This window comes from Rhinopithecus roxellana, chromosome 1 (assembly GCF_007565055.1).
Source record: "Rhinopithecus roxellana isolate Shanxi Qingling chromosome 1, ASM756505v1, whole genome shotgun sequence".
Classification (NCBI taxonomy): Eukaryota; Metazoa; Chordata; class Mammalia; order Primates; family Cercopithecidae; genus Rhinopithecus; species Rhinopithecus roxellana.
The window spans coordinates 189,774,944-189,802,833 of record NC_044549.1 but is presented as its reverse complement, the minus strand read 5'-3'; the positions used below and the strand labels follow the sequence as shown (position 1 = coordinate 189,802,833).

At 42.9% G+C, this 27,890-nt stretch overlaps 1 protein-coding gene and 1 long non-coding RNA gene across 16 annotated transcripts in view; one reads left to right on the top strand and one right to left on the bottom strand.

Annotated features, from left to right (window-relative positions):
• ZBTB38 (zinc finger and BTB domain containing 38) overlaps positions 1-27,890 on the bottom strand; it is a 115,282-nt gene that overhangs the window by 14,684 nt on the left and 72,708 nt on the right. For 12 of the 15 annotated variants that reach the window (XM_030934740.1, XM_030934734.1, XM_030934765.1 and 9 more), the window contains one exon: positions 17,375-23,904. The exons of 1 other annotated variant lie outside the window; for it this stretch is intronic. In XM_030934740.1, coding sequence (XP_030790600.1) covers positions 20,317-23,904 — 3,588 coding nt within the window. In that variant the 3' untranslated portion in view covers positions 17,375-20,316. Of the gene's footprint in view, positions 1-17,374; positions 23,905-27,890 lie in introns of those variants that run through there. 2 more of the 15 variants (XM_030934751.1, XM_010378266.2) reach the window with 1 other exon arrangement.
• On the top strand, positions 9,690-26,931 carry LOC104674054. The gene is made up of 3 exons (XR_004058454.1): positions 9,690-11,818; positions 12,207-12,277; positions 26,791-26,931. It is a non-coding gene; the product is annotated as an uncharacterized LOC104674054 (long non-coding RNA).

Here is a 27,890-nt window from a genome sequence, read left to right as displayed (position 1 = left end):
ATGTGGGAAACATTTCATGAGCGTGTGTGATATGAAAAACATTTTCACCTGGGAAAGGGCTAAGCCCAGAAAGAACCATAAAGAGGTTTCCCAGGCTTCTTCCCCCAGGGTAGGGGAAGAATTCTGTTTTACTCCGAGGGAACATAAAAGGGATTTTGTGAATTCTTTAAACCCAGATTCATGGAAATTTGTTTTTCTTAGGACTGAACACTAGATGTCTCAGTTACATTGAGTCTGCAATGAGAAATGCAGACATTTACAAAACAGATTAACAAAGAAATGTAAGCTGTGCAATCTTGTCTATGATGTAGCTTTTTATTTGGGGTATTAGACTTTAATTTTAATTACGCTTCCTTTGAAACCAGACAATAGATACTCATTACCTTTAAAGTCCCTAACTAAAAACTCATTGAAATGTCAGAAATGTCCTGTAATTTCCTGGATGAGGAAACAGAAAGTTATTCGGAGAGTTGTTAAAAGCTGTAGATGCAAGTGGCGTTAGAAATCAGGTTAGAATCCAGAAATGGTCAGTTCTTTACACTGTCCTCTAGAAAGCAGCCATTTCCATTAATTTACAAGAAAAACTTTGTTAATATAAAAATAGAAAGTGCACCAGATGAAACAGATGTATTTAACAGAAGAGCGGTGTGGAGAGAAAAGCACTGGAACCCCAAACATGATTTTTAATCCAGAAATCACTGTTTTTATGCTCCATGATGCCAGGCAAGTGCCCTCCATCTGGGTCTTGTTTTCCTCAACCTCTCTGGGGAGTTCAGCATTCTCCTCCTAGAGGAAGAGCTCAAGAATCAATGGAATTCTTATGGTGATATGGTTTGACTCTGTGTCCACACCCAAATCTCCTCTTGAATTGTAGTTCCCATAATCCTCACATGTTGTGGGAAGGACCTGATGGGAGGTAATGGAATCATGGGGGCGGTTAACCCCGTGCTGTTCTCATGACAGTAAGTTCTCACGCGATCTGATGGTTTTATAAGAGGCTGTTCCTCTGCTTTGCTCTGCACTTCTTCCTGCTGCCATGTGAAGAAGGACATGCTTGCTTCCCCTTTTGCCATGACTAAGAGAATTTTCTAAGGCCTTCCCAGCCCTGTGGAACTGTGAGTCAATTAAAACTCTTTCCTTTATAAATTACCCAATCTTGGGCAGTTCTTTATAGCAGCATGAGAACACACTAGTATATATAGCTACCACACAACTTGCAATTTTTTGGTAAAGAGAAGTAAACTAAGTGCATATCTATTAAACTATAAAATGTTTATGTGCCTCTGAAATGATCTCAGGTGCCTCTTGTGGTACACATACCCTGGTCTTAGGGGTCTTAGGGGAAATGGCTCCCTCTACTGCAGCCAATGCAGAGTCACGGAAAAAGGACGAAAGTAGAAGTAGAATAAGGAAGAAGGTTGAAAAGAGGCCAGGAGAGCATGTGACAGCAATGATGACCCCAAACACACCTGTTTTTTACCAAGTTGGTCCCATGAGCTCCTGCCAACCATGAGAGGGAGGGGAAAGACTGGCATCCTGTGGAACCAGAGCAAGCCCTAAGGGTGGGTTAATCACTGCAGGTATAACTCAGTCTGGCCCTGTCCGCTTCCCCACACTCACACTCAGACCCTGATCTCTCTCTCTCTCTCTGTCCTGGCATTCAGGGATAGCCTTGGTCTTGCCTCTATAACTATAGAGAAAGGATAGAAATAAAAGACCAATTGTTAGTATATGAACCTCTTAGGTGACATTTTTGGTACTTCCTGGAAAATCACCCTTTCCCCTCACCTCCGGTCCTTCCAGGGTCATCGCCCACCCCCGCACTCCTCCTCACAGTGCAATTTATCCAGGCTCACGTGGTTGTGCTCTCGAGGTGGAGCTAGCAAGGGAAGCTGAAGGTTAGTCGATTCTGTTCCCAGACTGCAGAGTTTCATTGAGAAGGAACAAATGATGACTGTTCTGGAAGGCCACACAATGAACTGCTTTCTCCCCTAAAGCCATGCCCTTTAGCCAGGAAGAGACCAAGCACACTTATCAAGTCTCTGCATTTGCTCCAGCGATTCTGTGGTAAACAGAGCGAGAAGGCCCACATTGTCACTGAGGGTCTTCAGAAACCAGTTTATTTATTTAGTTAGTTAGTTATTTTGGAGATGGAGTCTTACTCTGTTGCCCAGGCTGGAGTGCAGTGGCATGATCCCAGCTCACTGTAAACTCCACCTACTAGATTCAAGCGATTTTCCTGCCTCAGCCTCCCAAGTAGCTGGGATTACAGGTGCCCACCACCACACCCAGCTAATTTTGTATTTTTAGTAGAGACGGGGTTTCACCATGTTAGCCAGGCTGGTCTTGAACTCCCAACCTCAGGTGATCTGCCCAACTCGGCCTCCCAAAGTGCTGGGATTACAGGTGTGAACTGCCATGCCTGGCCCCATAAGCCAGTTTTTTACAAAGAGCCCTTATTTGCCTGATCAAGGCCTATGATCCAATTTTACTGTGGCAATTGGTTATTTAAAGTTAAAAGGTAATTTATTTAGTTGGGTTTTAATTGGCCTGGATAATTGCCAAGGACTGCCACTGCGGCCATGCTATGGTGAACATGTTTGTTGTTTACCCATAACTCATGTCTTCTCTGTCCATACTCATGGAGCCTCGATTCTGTATAGCTATTCAGTAACCATGCCACCACTGTCAATGGAGGATCCTCATAGGAGCCATCCCTTTCCTCTTTGCTAGGGATTGGGCTATTGTGAAATGCTGAGGGTCTGTAAGGAAGGGAGAGGGTCCTGTCATGCTGCCCTTTCTCCTTGCTTTTGGACTCGTGTAAGGGCCAGATGCTTCCATTGGCTTTGGCCTTCTTCTGGCCATGAGGGTAGATATTACAAACAGAGTTGACAGGTGTGAATAAAGGCCCGAGTCCTTGTTGACATGGCTGCGCTTTGGAATTGCTTCCTTTGGGACACCTTGTTAAGGTGGTTTTTCTGTGGATTGCAGACCACAGCATCGTGACACAGATACTTCTTCCCAGCCGAGCTAATATAATCAACCACAAAACAAAACCTTCAGCAAATAGTTGATACCAATACTCTGGTTCTGTTATGGCTTCAGACAAGATGCTGAACTCCAGAGGATTTCTGATTTCTTTTGATTGTGTCATTACACTACAGAGGAACTGGAAATTGATTTGAACAATCAGCGTCAGGCTGGATGGCCAGGGAATCCCCTTTTCTGTCAAGACTACCGTCCTTTAACCTCAGAACCCACTTCCTTTTTTGTTTAGTTCTTTTTCTGTCCCTGAAGGATTTGGAACAGAAATCCATCCATCCATCCATCCATTCATCCATCCATCCATCCATCCATCCATCCATCCATCCATCCATCCATATCTATTAAACCCCCTCCATGTGAGCATTTACCAGTGTGGGGGTGATGGGATCTCTGTGTGCACTGTGATGACTGGCAGTGCTGTGGACCACGGACTGTGGAGTGTTTGGTTCACGTCCTTCTTCCAAAGCTAGGCTCTTTTTGAGGTAGCATCAGAGGCAGTTCTGGAGAACTCAGCCTAACAAAGATTTATCCAGTGCCAATTATGCCAGGACCACTGTGTTAGGGGTGGGGTAAAAGATACCGCAATCGTGATACAGGATCTATTGCATCAAAACATGCAGAATGAATTTTGCTGGCTTAGAAGAAAGTTTCTAAGAGGAGACTTAGGAAATGCTGTCTCAGTAACATTCACTTGACAAATGAGGACACAGATCCATAGAACTTGTCACTCGTTTTACATATGTTAAAATTCATTAAGCTGCATGCAAGATTTGCATACGGTACTGTGGGCATGTCTTACTTTAACAGCAACAACAACAACAACAAAAAACCCAAAAAGAACAAAAGAAAAAATGTCCTCAATATCTTTACCATCACTAAAAGAAAGGAATAAAGGCACTTCTTTGAATAAAGGGAGTATCTGTGATATTTTACACATTTTAAATTCACAATAGTGGGAATGGTCCAATTAATTTGTATTTATCATTCCTCTTCTGCTAGAATCTCTTCTAAATCTTCAGTTTCAACTTCATTTCCAATTAGATGCTGTTAAGTCTGTGTTGTTTTTTGCGGACAACATGTAATAGGACAGTTATTACCTCTGTGTTAATCTTAGACTCAGATTTGTGCCTTGCAATTGCTAGGTCACAGTCACAAAGATACAGAATGGCCTAGATATTTGCATGGGAACAAGCATATCACACATCCATTGCCCAAAAGCTGTAAGGTTCAATGACCTGGCTGCTCAATTACCTGGTGCTTGGGTGGGGGACAGGCCATACATCCTAATGGCTCCTGTAGTTGGTATTTTCACCTGGCCTCTGAGTCCGGCAGCCTCTTGGCCTGGGCCAGTATGTGAGGCAGATGGCATCATGTGGCAATGCAATGGTCTGTAGGTGCCCAACTGCTTCCTCCCACATTTTACAGTTTCTTCTCCTCCACCTTTAATTGGTGGATGAGCCCTGGTGACATGTCTTTGCTTTGATGGTGGCCATTGAGAGGGCTGGCAAGTCAGTCCATTATACATAGGTCCTGTCTGTGGCTAGCTCTTGGCCCACAAGTGGCTCATAGATGCCTCTCATTTATGGGAGCTCAAAAGGTGGATCTCGTGGAAGTAGAGAGTAGAATGATGACTACCAGTGGCTGGGAAGCAGGGGTGAACAGGGAGGCTGAATAATGGGTACAAAGATACAGTTAGAAGGAGTAAGTTCTAGTGTTTCATAGCACAGTAGGGTGACTATCGTTAACAATAATTCATTGTGTATTTTAAAATAGCTAGAAGATTTGAAATGTTCCCAACATCAAGAAATGATAAATATTTGAGGTGCCATATCATGGAATAATTTCCTTCTCTATGAGGGTCTTGTTGTGTGCATGGGGTGTGTGTATGTGCATGCGCATGCACACGGGCTTGTGTCCTGAGTTGGGAGTCTACTCTTAGTCATCCAGGCGAGAAGCAGGTGGATTAAGTTTATGATTGGGCTAAACATGGAAAAATACAATCCAAGGTGAAAGCAGAACCCGCTGTTCTCGTGTGTTCTTATTCTGAGTATTAATGTTAAACACCCTTAGGTTTGGGATATCAAAGCCTACTACTGAGAAAAAAACTGCTAATGGCCCGTGCACACTTGATTAGTGCAACACTGCCATTTATTTCCTTCACTGAGCTAAGCAGTCATGAGGTTAAGAAGAGGGCAGGGGAGAGGCGGGCACAGCCTTGTGAGGAGGCTGTCCTGACGCTGACTCCCAGCTGGTATGGCAGTGACCTCTGCTGGCAGGAGTTTCCTCTCCAGTGTACACAGAGAGTAGGAGTTCCCTCGGAGTCTGTGTGGTTCAGCAGTGTTCTTCAGAGAGATGCCCCAAGACTGATGCTCAAGGAAAGGGCCGACTGGGCTTTTTTCAGTTTTAACTGACAGTTAAAACTGTCACTAGGGGCTGGGGTTACCCTAGTGAGTCAGGAGTTGAGACAGATCATTACCCTAGCTTCAGCGGACTTTCTTTCAAACACATATGGCTTCTTTACGTTACTCATTTTCAGATCAAAACATATTTCTTTAAAAATATGTTCTCAAAAAGAACAAAACAAGTGTTGGTGTGCGCAGTGGCTCAAACCTGTAATCCCAACACTTTAGGAGGCCAGGATGGGTGGGTCGCTTGAGCCCAGGAGTTCAAGATCAGCCTGGGCAACATGGCAAGATGCCATCTCTACAAAACATTAAAAATTTAGCTGGGTATGGTGGCACGTGCCTGTAATCCCAGCTACTCAGGAGGCTGGGGTGGGAGGATAGCTTGAGCCCAGGCGTTCAAGGCTGCAGTGAGCTGAGATCGCACCACTGCATTCCAGCCTGGGTGACAGAGTGATACCCTGTCTGAAAACAAAAACAAAAACAAAAACAAAAACAAAAACAAAAACAAAAACAAGTGTTACCCAAACAAGTCCATGACATTACTTGAGAATAACACATTTACAATCTGACAAGGTGATATGAAAACATTCTCAAAACTTTTGTGTGTATGTGTAGGGGACAGGAGCTGAAGCATCCTTTACAAATACATGAATCCTACTCCTCAATTCAGCACGCCACATTTCACCCACAAATAAGTGTGAAATGCTGTTGTTGGACAAGACCTGGGCAGAACTTTTTCTGACCTATCCTGACATTATCTATAACGGAATAGTCCGGGCTAGAGAGCTACACAGCCAAGTTGAAGCCATCGTGACGGCTTTGAGGGTCCCTCATGCAGAGTTACTAAGCAGCTCTTGTCCACAAAGCTCTTGTCCCCATGGGACCACGTGGTGGCACTTGACGGCCGTTCCCAGCCCACCCATCTCCGATCACCGTGTTTGTCCTTGGCGTGGGGCTCCTGCAGCCATCTTCTACGATAGGGCTCTGTCCCTTTCGCCAGAGCTCATCGGATCATGGGGAACCAGTCTCTTTAGTGGGGGTGGGGAAGGAGGGCTGTGGATTCCCTTGCCTATGAGGTCCTGTAGGGCTGGCTAGCATCTTCCATCCGCAGGCAGGGAGAGGCAAAGAAGGCTGATGATTAGCACAGACAGAAATGAAGAAAGGTGACACAGGGGGACACAGATGACAAGAGGTGGAGAGAGGGAAGTTTTCTGCTTCCTGTTTCCTACTTTTCCCTGTCCTCCCTTAGTTTCTATCTTTTTTCCTTCCAACATCACATTTTGCTTAAGCAACTAAAGATCCCTAAGACACGAACTTCTGTTTAGTTTGCATTTAATACACAGCAGAAGAATTCTGAAAAATTGTACTTGAGAGCTGAGAATTTGAATTCTCTTCATTCCAACTACCAAGAACCCTCAGAATACTGTATGGCCTCTGTTCATCATATTTTCTGGTTAAATAAGAGTTAAGCAGAAAACTTTTTTCTCTTTGTTTATATCTCTATTATAAAAATAATGTCTAAAATGTAAACACAAAAGCAAAAGATTGGAAACAAATGCCAGCCAGTTATTAGATGATGGGTTAAATATTCATACAATGTCCCATGATTTGAGGGAGCCTAAACAAATTCATACAATGGAATACTATGCAGTCACTAAAAGAATAAGACAGATCCATACATCCCAGCATAGAAGGTTTTCCATTATCTGTTGTTAAATAAATGAAATAAGGTAGAGTGGCATGTGTAGTGTGCTCTCATTTATATACAACAAGAAAAAGGAAAAAAATTTGTGAGTTTAAATGCACACACACACACACACACACACATATATATATATGCGCTTAGATATGCACGGGATAGCTGTGGAAGGACACCCAAGATCTGGTAACAGTGTATACTTTTAGGGAGAAACCTGGGAGCAGAGAGGGAGGGAAACCCATTTTTCTCTGTGTACCCTTGTGCAGTATTTGAAAATTATTTTTTCTGTTTACATGTATTAGCTTTTTAAATACATACATAATACATAAGTACACACAAATGCATTATCCCTCTTTCTACTATAATTACAGAGTAGTCATTTCTCTTAATCATATCAGTTCCTGGAACTTGGGGTAGGCAGATCTTCATACATGTCCACAATGGTTGGGTCACCTATTCTAACATGTTTGCTTTCATGCATAAAAGCCATTGGGTGGCCAGGTAAAGGCAGGAAGAAGTGAAGTCTGGTGTTCCAGGAACCACACAAAGTGAGGGCAGAAGGGAAACGTGGAGGGTATAGTCTGAGTACCAGTAGGTTGATGTCTGAGGTTGAGGAACTGCCAGTCAGTAAAGTGGGGCTATCATTCCTGTGTGGATTGTCATCACTCAGAGCAGTGGAGTCCTTGGACTTGGGCCTTCACTTGCTGCATTGATTAAATGGTGAAAACAAGACCTTCTTTCCAGGTTCTTCTGAATAAAGATGAAAGTATGTGCCTGGCTCAGTTAGTCTTAGCTGGATGCAGAGTGTTTTGTGGTCATTTTGATAAATTTTTCTTTAATGTGTCCTGAAAGGAGGCAGGTACCCTATGTTAGTAGAGTTTCTGAGTGTCAACTCTGATGTTAGATGTCCTGGATGTGGATTCAGACTCTGCTCTTGAGAGGTTATTATTAGAAATATCTCTGCTCTCTTTCAAGACTTTTTTTTTTTTTTTTTTAAGAGTGCGCTTTCACTTGTTTTGGAGAACTCGATTCCCCTCAGCCTGGATATCTCTGTCTTGCAACTGGAGAGAACTAGTCTGAGACTGAAGCTAATGCAGAGGAAAGTAAGAGAGAAAAGGGACAGAGAGTGAGGGTTGAGAGAGATCTCATTTTGCTAGAGCCCTTGAATTCAGCTTTGCTTAAAGTCAGCTACATCCTCCCCATATAATGAACAACTGGGTTTCTATCTCTGGCAGTAGAGAAGGTCCTGACTCAGTTTCCTCATTCTTGTGTTGAGATGTAAAAAAACACGTGCTAGAAACCAGCTTATATGCCTCCCTCCCAGTCCCATCAGGTGGCCACTGATCACCTGATCCTGATTTCAGGTATGGTCTGAAGGTGGGGCTGTTGAGTAAGAGGGTGAGGGGTTGCTTCTAAAGGAAATTCAGGTGCCTTCACCCATAAATGCAGAAAAGGACTCAGCAGGAAAACCCATAGCTTTCCTCCACACTGGGCAGGGTGTAGTGGAAGACTTGTACTCACTGTTTTTTAGGGTGGACGCTATCAAAAATTCTGAGAGGCAAATGCTTGTGTGGGCAGCTGGAAGCGATATGGTGAGCTCGGTTTCCAAGGAAGTTTTTCAGGACATGAGAGAAGTAGGAGTGTGTGGGAAATCACTGAAGGATTTTAGTAGGGCTCTGGAGATTGGGGCCCAAGGTTCTTCCCTCCATTTTCTCAGGCCAGACTTGCGCAGCCTGGCCAGATTTCTGTGTGGCCTAGGTGTTTCCTCACCGCTCAGGAAAGACAACGTCCTATTAGTTGTTTGAAACTGAAATTGGCCAATGAGTTCTACTTCTACCATGACTGCTGATGCTCCCTCCCTTTCTGAAGAGGCTCTTCCCCATTAGGGTGACCCATCGTCCTCATTTGCCTGGGACTGTCTCAGTTTTAGCACTGAATGTTTTGCATCTTGGAGAGTCTTCAGTGCAAGGCGCACCAAGACAGTTGGTCATCTGGGGTGGCGAATCGGCACACTTCATAGATGACTTGCGTTTGACGGCAGCATGCTGATGCTGGGAACATCCCGGAGGAGCTCGCTGGCTGACGGCAGAGGCAGAATTGAAAACGGCTGAACCCAGAGAGCTATGGTGGGGCTTGAGGTCAAGGCAAGCAGAGGTCTGAGGCTGTCTCATACAACATTGCAAGGAAGAGGCTTTTGATGGGACCTTTGAATTAGGTACTGAGAAATGATCACATCTGTGCATGGGGCTGGGGTAGGGATGGGAATGAACATGTCAGCATGGTCAGGAGCTTGTACACACAGACAGCGCGATGAGAAGCCAGGCATTTCGGAGAGTGGTGACAGCCGCCCCCTCAACACTCGCAAGGCGGGGAGCAAGTGTGCAGATGGAGGCATGTATATCATGTGTCTAAATATTTAAAAGTTATAAACCAGGCTAGCAAGTTCTTAATTAAATACATTCTATTCTCCTCCCTTGACAAATATACCTTCACAGCAATCTGGAAGACCGTGTTGGAGTGCAGAATTCCTAGTTTCTGGCATTTCCTGCTGGAATGAGACAGCAGGGGAAGAGGTGGGTCAGATCTTCTCCCATCCCCTCCTCCCCTCACCCTGCCCCCTCCGCAGGCTGCTAGGGGCCTCAGGCACACATGTGGACCCTGAAACTCCATCACAGACTAGGTCCACAACCCCTGCAAACAGCTGCCCTTTGGCTGTCCCAGGGGTGTGGCACTGGCAAGGAAACGGCCAGAGCAGGCCTTGAAAGTCTGCAGGGAATTCTCAGGTTCTGGGTACCAGAGTGCGGTCTCTGGCGATGGCGTGGACACTGGGTGGGCACATCCCTGTTGGCCCTGCAGACTCTTTGCCCCGTGCGGCTGGGCACCTCTGGAGGAGGGCCAGCACAGAACCCTCCTGCCTAGGTCTGAGAATGATACTGAGTCCTGAGCAGTTCCCCGTGGCTGGAATGTCGTCGTGTTCAGCAGGAGCAGCCGCAGAGGAGGCTGATTCCTATCATGATGAGAGACGATGAAAACGGCGGCCCTGAATTTCTACCTCTGGTCTTTAGGAAGAGGAATGTCAGAAATAATGGAATCTGATTTGGAAAGACCTGGGACATGGCCTGATGCTCTTCCACTCACCACACTCACGCAGATGTCGAGCAGGTCCAAATCAATGTGTGGAACTTGCCTTTCTGGCCCAGAAGTTCTGAGAAGCTAGACATTGAAAAGGGCCTAAGTTATCCACTGTCTCAGGTTGCGAGAGTTCCAGAGAGAAACCAACCACTCCAGAGGTGAGTGGGCTTACTTCTGGCAATACCCACTACTCCTGTGATGTGACTAACCTTTTTGAAGTAGATATGTCATTTCCTTGTCCTTCCATTAGAGGGAGCAAATGTGCATAAGGTCATCGATGACCCAGACGTTTAGCAGATGATGCCGAAGGAGCTTGAAGATCCCTTCTGAAGCTGGTCTGCAATGCAGATTTTAACTCCCTGATCCAAGCCTTAGTTTCTCCCATATATGACCCCTTTGAGTATCTGACTAAAGGTTCCAGATTTTAATTATTTATAAGGAAAAATAACACACACATGCCCCACCCACCCCCGCCCACCAACACTCTTATATTTTCATTCTTTCCTGATTGGAAAGATAAATGAAAGTATGAAGGCTTCCACTTGCCTTGGGTCACATGAGACCATATTTTCACCCCCAACATAATAACAGCCATGTTTAGATAGTCCTTGACGTTTCCTGGTATTTTTAGAATTTCTTCCTTTTCACTGATCCCTGATAGATGACTCCAGGACTCTCCAGCTCTGCTATGAAAAATGCTGTGCTCGTCACACCCTGACTCTGCTGTGAGTCTGGGCTGTGCTATTGGGCTCCAATCCCTTTTGCCTCTCGAGCAGGCTCTGGAACTCAACTGCCTGGAATTAACTCTGTTTATCCACATACCAGCTGTATGGCCTTGGGTAAGTAATTTAACTTCTCTGTGCTTGGTTTTCTCACTGGGAATGACCCGTCATTGTAGCTTACCTCTGAAGATGGCTGCCATCAATTCCTTCCCTCCCTATAAGTGTCTGTGACTCCCCCACTGAGGACTAGAGTATACTCCTTCACCCCCTTGAAACTGGGTGGACTGTGGCTGCTTTAATGCCAGCCTGGTTATGCCTTTAGATGACTCCAGCCTCATCACCATCTAACTAACTGCATGAGAGGCTCTGCCCAGCTGATCCCAGTCAAACCACAGAACCATGTGAAATAATAATAAATGGTTGTTTTAAGCCACTGTTTTGTGACACTGTGCAGCAAAAAGATAACCACACTAAACATTAATGGCAATGATAATAATGTTTCCGTCATGGGGTGATATGAGGATTAAATTAATCTTCATTAGATGCTTAGAACAGCGGCTGGCAGTACTAATTGCCATATAGAATATATTGAATAAAAAAAGGAATGACCTAGGTCTCTGAAAGTATTAGAGTCTCAGGCTAATAAACACTCATTTTCAGGAAACGACTGTATTTTTTATTGTTTTAGCTCTAGGTTCTTCCAAAAAATACCTTAGTCAATGTGGAATCAGTAGGTGGGGATGAAAACAGTGTCTTGGAGACCAAAAGGCTCAGAGTTGGTCCTGTCTGGCTTGGGCAAACCCCTTAACCCCCGTGTGCCTCAGTGTCCGCAGCTTCCAAATGAAGACAGTCATTATGCCACCACAACAGGACTGCTGCGAGGGAGGAAGCAGACAGTAGTTGTGCAGAGCTTCAAAGATCATAGACTCTAACCCTATTGAGACACCTTGTTTCTGAACCCTTCATTTGTGTCATTCTATCAGACATTGAGGTCTGTACTTCTCTGGCCTCTTCCGTGCCTTAGTTTGTTATATGGACTATTATTTGACTCATCTTTCACATACAGATGCTCCCTGACTTATGGTGAAGTTACATCCCAATCAACCCACTGTAAGTAGAAAATATAACAGCATAGGCCGGGGGCGGTGGCTCATGCCTGTAATCCCAGCACTTTGGGAGGCTGAGGCGGGCGGATCACCCAAGGTCAGGGATTCATGACCAGCTTGGCCAACATGGTGAAACCCATCTCTACTAAAAATACAAAAATTACCCTGGTATGGTAGCATGTGCCTATAATCCCAGCTACTCGGGAGGCTGAGGCAGGAGAATCGTTTGAATCTGGGAGGCGAAGGTTGCAGTGAGCCAAGATCACATTATTGCACTCCAGCCTGGGCAATAGAGTGAGACTCTATCTAAAAAAAAAAAAAAAAAAAAAAAAAAAAAATCTACCAAATAGCTTAGCCTAGTCTACCTTAAATGTGGGTCAAATGCTTACTTTAGCCTGCAGTTGGGCAAACTCATCCAATGCAATGCCTATTTTATGATAAAGTGTAGAATAGCTTATGAAATTTATTGAATACTGTACTGAGTAAAAAATGGAATGCTTGTATGGGTACTCAAAATATGGTTTCTACTGAACGTGTATTGCTTTTGCATAATCATGAAGTCAAAAAATTATAAGTGGAAACCTCAGAAGTCAGGGGCCATTTGTACTGGTGTTTCCTAGATTCTTCCTTCTCTATACAAGCTTCATGGGGGGGACATCTTGCACTCCTAGCTTCAACAAATCTAAAACCCAAAGACTATCCTTGATCCATCCCTAGCCCTCAATTCCCATATACCATCAAACATCAAGTCCTGCTGATTCTGTCTCTTAAGTATCTCCCAAATCCTCCCCTTTCTCTCCATCTTCACTGCAATCACATCATCAGTTAAACTAAACTAAATTTGGCCTAAGGATGCCTTCATACTCAAGTCTGAAATGAACTGCAACCTTACTTAGTATGTAAACTAACTAAAAACCTAAACTAACAGCTGAGTCTCAGTCAGTTCAGCAGCTGAGCTTCAGTCAATCTCAGGCAGCTGACTGATTCACGTAAGGCAAAACACTGAGCTGTAGCCAATGAAGTTGTCTCTGTACCTTACTTCTTCCATTTTCTTCTTATAAATGCTGCCTGACTATGTTGTAGGCTGGAGTTCTTCAAACCTCTTCTGGTTCTTAGGGGTCCCCAATTCACAAATGGTTGTTTGCTCAATTAAACTCTGTTAAATTTAACTTCTTTAAAGTTTTCCCAGTTAACAAATCCAAGCCACTGTCATCTCCAGCCTGGACAACTGCAGTAGCTTCCTAACTGCTCTACTTCTGGCCACTACTGTCTTCCAAGCCATTGTCTACATTTCAGCCACAGTGACTTTTTTGTAATACAAAACTGATTAAATATACCTCTTCTTGTCCCAACCTGCTTTAAATAATTCAGTGGCTTTCTGATGCTCTTAGTATAAGATCCAAATTCTTAGCATGACCTTGAAGGCTCTGCATGGTATGGCTCCTGTTTTCTAGTCTGATTTTAAATCAATTTCTCATGTACTCTGGACACCACTGGCCTCCAAAGAACTGTGTTCCCTCCACAGACTGCCCTTGATATCTGTTAGCCCCCAACCTAGAAACTCTCTCTCCTTTCAACTATTATTTATCTCTTAGGCCTCAGCTCAAAAGTTACTTCCTCAGGTCTAGGTCTGAAAAAAAAAAAAAGTTACTTCCTCAAACACAGCCTCCCTTGAACCTCCCAACTAGGTTACGTTGCCCCATTAGATGTCCTCAGAGCACCATGCAGCTCTTCTTCATAGCATTTACTATGGTTGTAATTAATCAGCTTTTTAGCCTTTCGTGTTCCCCTCTATGCCACAGGCTCCAGGGACTATTTGTTTTCTCCATTCTTGTACTGTACTCCCACCTCAAATATATTTTGAATGAATGAAATACAACTTTCAAATCCGTATCTCAAGTCAGTCTCCTCTTCTGAACTTCCAAGCCAGGTATCTAGTTTGTTGGCAATACCATCCTTCTAATTGCTCAGGCCCAAACCTTGGTGTCATTTTTGATTCCTCTGTTTTTCAACCCCTGGTTGAAAAATCTATACCATTAACAAATCTATCATATCTATCTTCAAAATACATCCAATATCTCAGCCACACAAAGTGTACCTCCTAACGGAAGAACTCCCCACCTAGGAATTTGTCTTGTTTCTTCCTAGACTATGATCACACAATTTCTTTGGAATGAAATTGCAAAGGGAAAAAATAGAAAATCTATAGGTTAAAAGACAGGTATATCAACTAATTATAGTATGGGATTTTAGTTGGATTCTGTTTCCAGTTGTAAAAAAAATTATAATGATGAGACAACCAGAAATTTTAACAAATGGAACTTGATGATATTAAGGAAATGTTAATTTTTAAGGAATGGTAATGATATGGTTATATTAAAAATGTTGTTTACCTTTTCGGAGATGCATACTGACATATTTACAGATGAAATGGTATGATGTCTAGGATCTGCTTCAAAATAATACAGTGGAGAAGGAAAGTAGATAAGGGTATTGATGAAACAACATTGGCTATGAATTGTTGATTGTTGAATGATGGATACACTGGGTTTTACCAAACTATTCTACCTCTGCATAGGCTTTAACATTTCCATATTACAAAATTTAAAAATCTATCTCCAGAATGTGACCCATTTCTTACTATCTCCACTACTCCCACCCTCTTCCAAGCCACTGTCATCTCCCACCTGTACTGCCACAGCCTCCTATCTCATCTCCCTGCCTCCACCCTTGCCTCCGCCTGTGGTCTATTCACTACATTGCAGTAAGAGTGATCCTTGCAAGCACATCAGATCCTTCCACTCTCTGCTGAAGTCCTACAAAGGCTTCCCCTCTTGCTTGGATATTGTGTTACCTCTCTGAGTTCACCTCCTACTACCCAGCCCCTCCTTTGCTTGCCCACTGCCTTATGATTTCAGGATAGAGGTTCAACTCTGGCAAACCCAAGGCCCTGACGATGTGTCCCACGTATTCTCCACGTTCATCATCCCAAACCCCAGGCTTTTGGAACAACCTACATTCCTCCGTGGCTCCTTTGTTTTAGTCGCTCCTCTCTGGACCTGAACCCTCTGGTGAAGCTCAGCTCCACCAGTCTCTGCTCAGTATCACTTCTCTCTGCTTTGGTTCTAGGCCTCTTAAGAGCTCAGAGTTTTGTTTTATAATCATCTATTGTCTCATCAATCTCCTTCACCAGACTTAAGTTCCTCAAAGGCACAAGCTACCTCACATCTCTGTAGTCCTAGTTCAGCAGTAAAAATTAAGTATATTTTGAATAAATGAATTACAATTTTACATAAATTACATAACTTTACATAAGTTAGCATTATTATTATTATTATTATTTTTTTTTTTTGAGACAGAGTCTCGCTCTGTCGCCCAGACTGGAGTGCAGTGGCCGGATCTCAGCTCACTGCAAGCTCCGCCTCCCGGGTTCCCGCCATTCTCCTGCCTCAGCCTCCCGAGTAGCTGGGACTACAGGCGCCCGCCAGGTCGCCCGGCTAGTTTTTTGTATATTTAGTAGAGATGGGGTTTCACCATGTTAGCCAGGATGGTCTTGATCTCCTGACCTCGTGATCCGCCCGTCTCGGCCTCCCAAAGTGCTGGGATTACAGGCTTGAGCCACCGCGCCCGGCCAGCATTATTATTTTTTTTGAGATAGAGTCTTGCTCTGTTGCGCATGCCAGATTATAGGCACCTGCCACTATGCCCAGCTGATGTTTTGTATTTTTAGTAGAGACGGGGTTTCACCATGTTGGCCAGCCCATTCTCCAACTCCCGCCTTGGCCTCCCAAAGTGCTGGGATTACAGTTGTGAGCCACCACGCCTGGCTGCATTATTACATCTTTAAAATGTCTGTTTACCAGTTTCTCTAACTGGAATAAAATACTTTTGCCTATAATTACATACAAGTCATATATTTTAAAATTATTGCAAAAAAGTGTTTGATTTTCCAGAAAAACATTCTAAATAGAATGTTTTAGATGTTACTAATGAAATAAAAATATAACATTTCTAACTAGTTCGTCCATTTGTTGTCTAAATTTAGAGTGAATAGTTCTAAATTGCACACCCAGCCAACTTTCTTGCTCACTGACCATCTTGCTTGAAGAATTGGGTTAGGAGGTACAAACTAGGGAGGGAGCAAAGGGGGCTTCTCTCTCCAGAAGAGAAATCAGTAGCTGGTCAGGATTTGGGGAGGGGGAAGGGGGTTGGGGATGAGTTCTCAGATATGGAGGAAACCTAAGTGGAAGAGCTGTTGCTTCTGTAAAAAGAAACTCATAGAGACAGATGGGAGTGGAACCAAATCAATCAGTAGGTGACGAGAAAAGACGAAGAGCAGTAGGAATGAAAATATCCAAAGTAATGGAAAAGAATGTACTAACATTTTTTGTTTTATGCTTTTACTTTCTCAATTGTTACAAATTCTTTCAATATTAAATGTTTTCTTTTAGATAATGAAATTAGTTTTAGCAGGTAACAGTTATTAAATTTTTGGTGAATCTGGTTTGGATTGCCCTTCCAATACAAAATTGATGCTACTGGCCAGCCATTGGTAGGCCTGGCAGTAATTTTCTCTGTGTTGGTGATGGACTGTGCTGCCTGAGCCACCGAGATCCCGTCTCACATGGCCCACTGGGACAAACTGCAGGCATTTGCAAGATAGTTAGCTAAGTTTAGGAGTAGAGTCTATGACGACGGAACATATTTTTTTCTTTGTGTGAAAATTACTAGCTTATAATGCCATTACAATTTTACTCCATATCCTTAAAAAAGTGCACAAATTTTACTGATTTTTTAGGGCAATCTCCTGAGATATAAGGGAAGCCCAATTCAGGGGAAGCTGAACCCGACACAGCCTCCTTTAATCCCGTTCCAGGGCAGTCACTAACTGCCATCCTAAAGCTGCATTACTTTATCATGTCTCCTTTCCTCATACTCTGTTCAGTTTCTATAAATCACTTTTCTCTACAGTGTTGAGAAGGAACAAAAACATGGGCTTTGGAATCAGGCAGACCTAGGTTAGCATTCTGGCTTTGTCTGGTTGTGAGACCTTCTCAAAGTCACTATAAAATGAGGATAATGAGGTCGAATTCTGGTGTGTGTGTGTTAATGAAATAGCCTATGTAAAGACGTTGCCTAGTGCCTGGTACTCAATAAATGTAATTTGTTTCCCGCGGATGAGTGGAGCAGAATGCTTCCTGGAGAGCATTTCATTCTCTGATTTATCATTATAAGATCAGGCCTATCCAAAACACTCAATCATCAGAAGACTTCAATCTCTTTTATTCTGCTTTTTTCCTAATGTCATAATCCATTTGACTCCTAAGCATGTAGGTAGGTACCACGGAATGTAAACAAGTAAGGAAACAGAAATATACCGAATGAATAATACGTGGAAGCAAAGCTGTGACTCGGATGAAATAGCCGCACGGAAGAAATAACATTAAAACATTTAACAAGAGACTTAATGTAGGAATAAGCTCTTTTAATCAAGCAAAACCAAATTTATATCCATTATTTCTAAAAATAAAATTAGACTTTTCCAATCCTTAACATCTGCATTTAATAATATCTTCTAACCAAAATACAGATGCTAAAACAGCAAGTTACGTTATATCTTGTACAGCATACAGTATGTTCACTGTTTACACTTACTTTAATTCTAGTTGGTCATGTACTCAATGCATACTTAAACATCACTCAATAAAATTTTCACAATTAACAAAAAAAGTGACAAGGCTGTCTTAAAACGGCTCTGCTATAAATTGTATAGAATATACAGAATTACAAAGTCAAGTATTTTTTTATCAAAATATACACCCCTCCCTGAAACTAACACAAGCTATCAACATTTTAAATGAATACAATTATAGAAAATATTTGCAAAATTATTTTTTCATGTATAAATATTCTGCCATATTTACTTTGGTCTAGAATTATCAGCATACAAGTCCCACTTAAAAAATATCCACATGTAAGGGCTGGGAGAGAGATATCGCTACAGGTAATTTTATATTTGGGGTTAACTGAAATCAAAATGACTAGAGTACACACTAATTATCTTTGATTCATATTATTAACTGATAAAACAAATTAGTGGATCACAGGATTGCTTATTCAATATTCTAATTATCAATTCAAAAATGATTTTCATAAGCCCTTTGTGACTATCTAACAAAACCCAAATGAATAGTGTAGGGTATACATATATACAATGTATAAAATAAAGTTGAATTTGCTTGCATTTTCCCATTTTTCTCTACTTATATAATACTGTATGTAAGTGAAAGTAGATGAACAAAAGATAAATGCAGATACAATAGTGGGGTTACTTAACAGCAAGGTACTACAGTATTAAAAGGTCAACTTTAATCATGTCCTTTCCTGGGTGTTTAAATGCTTTCTTACCCACCCAAATCCATAGTAAGTCTTCTTCATGGAGACATCACACTTGTAGAGAGAAACCGGAGTCCTTTAAGCTACTTCTTCACAATGATAACCTTCCAATCTTCGATAACCTTGGGTTTCCATCCGTCAAATCCAATGAACACGAATGACTGCAGGTCAGGCTGAAACTGCATTCCGGATTCTGTTCACACCGGTGATCAAAGGGTAGAAATGTTTTCTCTCTCCCTCCTATTCTGGCAGTTTAAAAAAGAATCATGCATTCCAGCTTTCCAGGAACCTGGTCCACATGATAGAATATGATGTAGGGCAATTAGATTTGAGGGTAATGTTGATGGTGTGGGTCAGTGTAAAAGAACATTAAAAAAACTTCAGTGGGTTTTTAGCAAGGGGTGTAGATGTCTGCAAATATGATGACAGAGCATCTGGCTTTGTAGATATATTTCTGAGTCTCATAAGTAAATGATAGAACCATGTCACTCCACATTCTACCTTTCCATCCCCTAAAAACAAAGCTACTGTTTTAGGCAAGGAAGGCAATCACTTCTTCTTGCCCACTCGTCATTAATGGGTGGGGTGGAGGGTGGGGGTTCCTTTACCCTTTTGCTTTATACTAGTCTGTACTCGTGGGCTGCATAATCTCCAAGAAGGCTAGTAATTACAATTACTAGAGATTAGGCAGTCACTTTCAAGTGCCTGGGAATTCACTACTGCAGTGTACCTTGCACTAAATCTCTTGGACAGTCCTTCAGTGGAATGGGAGATGGCAGCTTCCACTTGAACCCTTAAGTCTGTCTGGAATAGACCCCCCCCCCCCACATCCATGGCCTTGTGGTGGTTGGAAGACTGCAGAGAGTTTCAGAAGAATGTGACCCTCTTTCATTCTCTGAGGTGAGGCCATTGCAAAGTAATATGCAGCACAGGTAATCACAGGTAAATTCTGGGAGGGTGTTCCCCCATAGATAAGGCATGACCTATGTTTTCTGTGAATTGAGTAGACCAGTTCTAAGAACAGCTCAGCCATAACTTCAAGGGAACAGCATTCCATCTAAAAGCATTCACATGCTCTTAAATCATATTCAAAATGCTTTCTACTGATTTTTACATCAGTCCTCATTATTTGCAGATCTATTGCTCCTCATAATTCTCTACAGGGGATATGGACAGTTAAAAGTTATAGTGATTTATATATGTATTTTACAAGGTTTGTGTTGCAGAAAAGTAGTTCTACATAATGTATGAATGTCCTACTTTAGGTTACTCATTATGCACATAATTTCAGTTATATTGTTTAAGTATTTCATGTGTATCCATTAATTTAAACGAATTTTAATAGTGCAGAAGCCAGATGGGAATAAAGACCGTCACACAGCTCATTACCACGTAACATATTTACGAAGATGCCATCTTCATTTTCTCCAGTGACTAAAGACAGTTCAGCAGCCAGTTCCTATTAGCAATTATTAGAAAGTTTCAAACTAGGCTAAAATTAAACTCCTTTTTTCACTGGTAGAAATACCACAGCTAAGAACTTCATTAACTTTCACAAGAAACTTGGGATACTGGAGGAGTCAGCTATTTTGTTTTTTTGCACTTTGCATAAAGTTAATGCTAAAACCCAAAGTAGATATTAGGATCCTTTTTCTGGAATTTTCACAAATGAGTGTTTTTTTGTTTTGTTTTTAAATTTCACTCCTTCATGACTGTTATGTGAATAAAATTAAACTACACTTAAATCATAACTAAAAAAAAAAAAACAAACCACCAACTATATTTTTGAAGATTTTTCTAACTCTTGCCACTCAAAGGACAACATTTTCCACACCGGTTTGTATGTTATCCTTTTGGTCATTGTCTTCTGAATCAATGAAATGTTGATTCTCCAAGGGATTTGAGTTTTCATGGCACATGTCACCTATTTTCTCCTGCTGACTTGGGCTTTTGAATAAGTGTTTCTTTTGGTGCATTCCAAGGGCAGCAGCTGTTTTGCAAATTTTGGGGCACTGGAAGCAGGCATAGCCCTTCCCATTATGCTCCCGAATATGCCTCTGCTCATGATTCCTTTTGGTGGAGAGATACAAAAATCTCTGAAAGCAGAACTGACAGTGGTAACGCTTTTCTCCAGTATGGATTCTTTCATGGATTTTGAGGGTCTCATTCAAGGTGAACGCCTTGTTGCAATACTGACAGACAAACTCCTTCAAGCCCAGGTGGATGCGTTCATGTTTCTGTAAGTTTCCTTGCACCGAAAAGCACCGTCCGCAGGTCTTGCACTGGTATGGCTTCTCCCCGGTGTGACATCTCATGTGCATTTTGAGTGTGGAAGGGCTCTGGAACTGCTTGGTGCAGAGCTCACAGGTGTATGGCCGAGAAGTAAGATGTCGGTGGGGCCTTCCTTGGTTTCCAGCCCCCGCTGCTTTGTCTCCGTCACAGAGTTCACACTGCAGCTTGGGCATCTCTTTCGTTTCTTCTTCCTCAAAGGGTTTATCCTGAGGAGCCTTCCCCACAGCGCAATCCAGTTCTGCTGGGTATTTACATTTATGGCTCGGGCTCCTGTTTCCATGCTCCTTCCTCCAGTTGACTTTCCTCATTTTTCTCAACTGTCTGGATTTCTTTTTGGGTTTGTAGTTGTAGTAAGGGCGCCACGGTTTGTCAGTGGAATCCTGGTCACTCGCGTCATCGAACACTTCACTCATCTCCATGCACTCGGATTGGCAAAGCCCGAGTGGGCTCTCTCCACTGGGTTCCGGGTCATTCCCCTGTGGCAAAGGCTCCTCCTGCATCTGATACTTGGGTCTTCTCCCTCTTTTATAAAACAATTTAGATCCTAGGATGTGCCTTTTCACAATGGCTTCGTTTCCAATTTTCACTGTTATTTGGCAAAGGGGTGCAACGTTACTATTTGTGGAGGTTCCCGGCAGAGCAGGTTTTGCAATGTAGGTTTCAATTTTACTGGTTTCTTCAGTAATACTTGTGGTTTTGCTCAATGATCCTCCAGGATCAGCAACGTATTTTGACTCCTCCGGTATTTCTCCCCTGGTATGTGATGTAGTTTTCTTTTTCTCCTTAATGCTTTTGGGTCTGCTTGCAAACCTACCCACTTTATCTGGCTCAGGCTTACTGTCATCTTTCAGGGACTGACTGACAGCTGGGTCTGAAAAGGCTCTGTGGTTGCTGCTGGTCATGGCAGCAATGGCATTGCTGTGCATGATCACCGATGAAAACTGGCTGCTGTGTACAATGACCGAGGGTGCGGAGCCACTGTAACTGATCACAGAGGCGGCATTCTCACTGCTATTACTCAAAGATAAAACAGGTACATCCCCTGCCCGGAGGCCAGAACTGACAGCATTTTCAGTGGAGGAAACTGACACCTCAGCTGAATAAAAGTTATTGTCAAGATCAATTTTCAACGCCTCCTCTCCCCATTTGGTGCCCTCTGCATTTTGTACATTGGCAGAAGTGGGTATGTCCTGACATGCAGATGTTTCCAATGGGATGGCTGGACTGTTGGTCAGGGTGTTTACAGTATCTTGGAAATTCAGCGTAGGTAATTCAGAGCTGTGTGGATTCTGAACAACATAGGTACCAGGTGCAGACTCATTCATTTGACTGTTTTCTCGTGCATTTTCGTAGGAAGAATTTCGGTAGCTCTTATAAGGGGCTCTTTTGCATTTCATAGGCAGTAGTCTATAAAGTTTATATGGATAGACACTAGGCTTCAAGCCTCCATTTGCTGTTTTTTTACTGATGGAAAGTCTATGATCGATGGCATGGAAAGACTTCTGATGATTTTTGAGTATGTAGTAGGTCATGAAAGTTTCAAGACAGAAAATGCACTGATATCGTCTTTCTCCCGTATGCCAAATTTCATGCCTTGTCCTGTACTCAGCCAATGCAAATACTTTGTTGCAGTAATGGCAAGGATATGTTCTTCTCCAGGAGTGAACATTTGCATGTCTTCGGAGGCTAGATAAGGTCACATAACTACGTTTGCACACAACACAACTATAGAGCATTTGCCCATTAACAAATTTAACCATGTGGTCCGTGTCTGGCAAAGTACTTCCGGTACTGGAAAATTCACCAATCCTATTTTCAGATAATAAAGGTTCTGGACCTGTGAATGAACCTCCATTTTGTCCAATGGTAGGATAGTTTTCTAAAAAGCGTTGGTTTCCTCCAGGAATGGGCATGTGGCTTGACCTCATGCAGATCTGTTCATGCCGATCCAACCTGTTCAGGGTGGTGAACTGTTTGTTGCAATACTTGCACACTAAAGGCTCCTGGGTCGGCTTGTGAAGCTGCATGTGGGCACTGAGCAGAGTGCTGCTGTCAAAGGCTTTGGAACAGCAGCTACAATTGTACACCAGAGGTGGAACCTCTGCTGCCGGCGGCCCGGGAACATCAGAAGATTGATTTTCATCTTCCCTGGAAAAATGGACATCTCCTTCATTGTTTGGAGATTTTGAACGAGCGAGAACGGCAGCTGGCTGTGGACTTCTTTCTTGATTAACCTCTAAGTTGGATACTGGAGGGGGTGGTATATTTTCTGTGGCTGAATCAGAATCCTGTGGTATGGAGAATGTCTTTGGCTTCCGACATGTTTTCGGTTTTGCTGCAAGGGTTTCGCAATTTTCTTTCCCTGTGTTACCAGGTGAACTCTCATCATGCTCACGTACAGGCTGACTTCTGTAAGCCTCAGCTACGGAAGAAACAGCGTATGAGTGCTCAGCGAGTGTGCGGACAGGCTCTGCCTCGTGGCAGACGTCCGTCCTCTCCAGGCAAAGGCTAGCTGTTCTCATGGAGTCAGAGACCTTTTTGAAACTTGCCCTCAAGTCCAGCGGGGAAAACATGTTATTACTATTTTCTGTTTCGATGATGGAAAATGCATTTGTGATCCTTGGCCCATTAGTGATGGCTGGTTCTTCATGCCTTTTTTCATGTTTTTCTTCTTTAACCACTCCCTTTTCAGTAATACAGAATACATAGGGACCCGGGGAATTTGAGAAGTTGCGATCGGTAAGGTCTTCCAAGAATGATATTCCCAGCTTTTTTCCTGCAGCTGCAAGATCAGTGACTGTTTCCTGTCTCTTGACAACGACTGTGGAACTGTAGATATAATTAAGTATTTCGGTAAACACTTCAGCTTTGAGATCGTCCAGCTCCAGGACGTGGCTGGAAATACAGATTGTATGGCTCCAAAAGATATTTTTAAAATACAGGCTTGAAGCTGCCAGAACATTGCTGTGGGCTTTAAATTTGGTATCTTCCACAATGATAGTGACATCACATAAAATGCCCCGAATGCGCTGCTCATTTAGGATGGAGAGCACCGTGTCACTGTGAAAGTCGTCCTTGAGGTCCCTGGAAAGGGACATGACTGTCATCTGAAACAAGAGGAGAGAAATGGTCAGAGACTCTTCCACAGGTGGCTTCTTTATCTCTAGACTATTTTCCACTTCTGTGAAAAACTGTTTTTTTGTATGAAACTTCAGGTTTTTATCTCTCTGTTGATGCTCCCAAGGCTCAAGAGTCAACATTAGAAGCTAAATCTTTTTCTTGCCCCAGCCTGTTTCTCATACCATTGCTAATAGTTGTTATCATTGGAAATCCTCCCAGAACTCCTTCCCCTTTACTCCAAAGTTGGAGCTATATATACATGTCCAAATTTGGGAGGGGAGGAGGTTTTATTTTACTTTATTTTTTCTGAAATATTAAGGGTCTCATCATCACTCAAGGCTGCTGCTTTGAACTACTAGAGCTGGGCAATGCCATGGTCCTGCCACAAGCTTCCTGCCTATTTTCAAAGAGGACTCTGATGATCCAGTTATAACCATGAAGGAGGAAAATGATTTTTTTTTTTGAGACAAAGTCTCGCTCTGTCGCCCAGGCTGGAGTGCAGTGTCACAGTCTCTGCTCACTGTAACCTCCACTTCCTAGACTCAAGCGATTCTCTCACCTCAGCTTCCTGAGTAGCTGGGACCACAGGTGCGAGCCACCATGCCCAGCTAATTTTTGTATTGTTGGTAGAGACGGGATTTCGCCATGTTGCCCAGGCTATTTTTTTAAATGAATTTTCCTTAAGTGGTACCTATATGCAAAGCTATTGCCCACTCAGAGAAGCAGCAAGAACTGAAGGAGCCCTTCCTGATTTGTGGCTCAGAAGGGTCTCTCTCTCTAGACTTGCAGGGTGTGTAATCCAGTCTGACCACCAGGGGCACCCTGCCTTTCTGCGCTATTGGCCCTGCCGGGACTCATCAGGTTCCTTTTCTAGTTTCCCCTTTAGTAGAGACAAAGTAGACTAGGGTTTTCAAAAAGAACTGTCATGTACTGAAGGCAAATACAAAGGAGATAAAACGTAAAACCAGCAAAGGACATTTCTAAATCCTTTGACAAGAATGGACAAGAATGAATCTAGTTATAGGTTCCTGAATTAGCACAACTTCAAGGCACAGTGGCTCTTGTTCTGGTCTGAGGATCCCATCTCCATTCTTCTCTGTATTTGCTATATTCTCTATATAAGTCCTGCTCCATGAGCTTGGGGTGCTAGAGTTTACTAACTGATATTTTAGTGAGGGGCAGTGAAAAGCAGCAGCTTTTGTACTTCCCACAGTAAGAGATAGGTCACTATCCCTTACTGTCTCTTACTATCTCTGTCACAGTACATAGTGACCTAAGACACAAACGAAATTAACACTCACCCTTACTAGGTGTGATGCATTCTGTTCTGCTCTAGTATTTTTCTTTTTGAGATGGAGTCTCGCTCTGTCGCCAGGCTGGAGTGCAGTAGCATGATCTCAGATCACTGCAGCCTCTGGCTCCAGAGTTCAAGCAATTCTCCTGCCTCGGCCTCCCAAGTAACTGGTACTACAGGCGCATGCCACCATGCCCAGCTAATTTTTGTATTTTTAGTAGAGACGGGGTTTCACCACGTTGGCCAGGATGGTCTCGATCTCTTCACCTCGTGATCTGCCTGCCTCGGCCTCCCAAAGTGCTGGGATTACAGGCGTGAGCCACCGCATCCAGCCTTTTCTTTTAAAGAACGCTTACAGCAACTCACTAATTTCACTACCCACTAATAGATCACCACATGCAGTTAAAAGTAAAGCAAAACAAACAAACAAACAAAACACATACACAAAAAACCCCTCTGGTCTACAGAACATACTAACCAGCTATTCCATCCAGTCTCTCTATGCTATTCTGTATTAAGTGATGTCTCCAAAAATCCTTATAGTTTGATGATACACTTTTAACTCTCAGTGGCAATGCTTCCCGAGCACTAAAGTATAACATTTAGCTCATGGCATTTATTTAGTTGGATGGACCAGATGGCCACACAAAGAACCTCTCTTTACCTTTTTGTAAAGCTGCTATTATAAGCTATGACTATTACATTATTTAATGTCCTTTATACAAGGATCCATTTGATAAATTCTTTTATAGTATCCAGTCATAGGAAAAAAGTACCTTTCTATTAAATTCTTCAATTCAGATAATGAGAACACTATATTCACCATGTTTCTGTTTTAATTCTCAAGACAAAGAAGCTCAGAAGGATCTCCTTTCTCCCCTGACGCATATATTTTTATCATGTTTGGCTTCTCAGAAGCCCACACATTATTTTAATACTTTATCAGCCTGACTAGATAGCTTCAGATCTGACAAAACACATGCTCTATGATTCAGAAAGGTGGCTTAGGCCTATGCTGACATCATCTATTTTGTCCTTCCAATTTAAAACTACTGCTTCTTCCAAAACATTCTGCTTCACAGCATCCTGAACCTCCCTTTAGGCTCTGCTTCCATTTGGGGAATACGGCATTTCACATCGGGCTAATGAACACTCTAGGGTGTCCTGACTCAGATTTATAATATACAAAGCCCCAACCACTTCTATGGGATTCTGATTCTTCTCTCAGATTGTTCAGCTAGGATGGTCAGCAAAAGGCCGTGTTACTCTTAACACAGAATAATACCGTAGTCATACTTAACAGAACAACATATACAATAAGTATCATTATATATGTCATTAAAATATTGTCATAACTTTGCAAAATCAAAGCATGACATTTTTTTGGGGGGATATCTACCTTTGTGTGGCAGAAATCCTTTAAAAATCATAGTTACTGGCCGGGCGCGGTGGCTCAAGCCTGTAATCCCAGCACTTTGGGAGGCCGAGACGGGCAGATCATGAGGTCAGGAGATCGAGACCATCCTGGCTAACACGGTGAAACCCCGTCTCTACTAAAAAAATACAAAAATCTAGCCAGGCGAGGTGGCGGGCGCCTGTAGTCCCAGCTACTCGGGAGGCTGAGGCAGGAGAATGGCGTAAACCCAGGAGGCGGAGCTTGCAGTGAGCTGAGATCGGGCCACTGCACTCCAGCCCGGGCAACAGAGCGAGACTCCGTCTCAAAAAAAAAAAAAAAAAAAAAATCATAGTTACTAAGTAGCACCTTGATTTGCCTTCTTGACACACCTTCTAACAACTTTATCCAGCAAATATGTTAATATGGTCAGACACAGTACTTGGGTGCTAGAGATATACTGGAGATATGAACAGGAGGAAGGCAAGTCTCTGATCTTAAGGAGCCCAGAGTCTAGGGGAAGAAAGAGAACTATCAACTAATCATTGGAATCCATGATGGCAGGCCTTATACTGGAGATAAGTATAAAATGTTAGAAGAGTAAGTAAAATTATTTACAGAGGCCCTGGATTACTTCCATAAATAAGTAAAACAGGGGTATAGGAAGGATTCTGTAAGCAGAAGGAACACTATAGGCAAAATAAATTAAAAATGATCAAAGCGGGTACTGTTCTCAGGGGCTGATGAGGGAGTCTGAGTGGTGGCAGGAGTGGTGTGTACAGCCCAGTTGACAGTGTCTATACGGGGTCAGGCACATGGCAGGCCTCAGCATGTATCTGTTGAATGAGACAGATTGGGAAAGAAGAGTCAGACCAGATCATAAAGGGCCCTAAAGGACTCCCTACAGTTAAATTTTATATGGAAGTGAATAGGGAACCACTGAGAGTCATAATGAGATTTGAGCTAAGAAAGTGGGATGAGGTGGACGAGGAGTGGTGGCTCATGCCTGTAATCCTAGCACTTTGGCAGGCCAAGGCAGGTGGATCACCTGAGGTCGGGAGTTCATGATCAGCCTCATCAACATGGTGAAAACCCGTCTCTACTAAAAATACAAAATTAGCCAGGTGTGGTGGCACATGCCTGTAATCCCAGCGACTTGGGAGGCTGAGACAGGAGAATTGCTTGAACCTGGGAGGCAGAGGTTGTGGTAAGCCAAGATTGCACCATTGCACTCCAGCCTGGGCAACAAGAATGAAACTCCGTCTCAAAAAAAAAAAAAAAAAAAA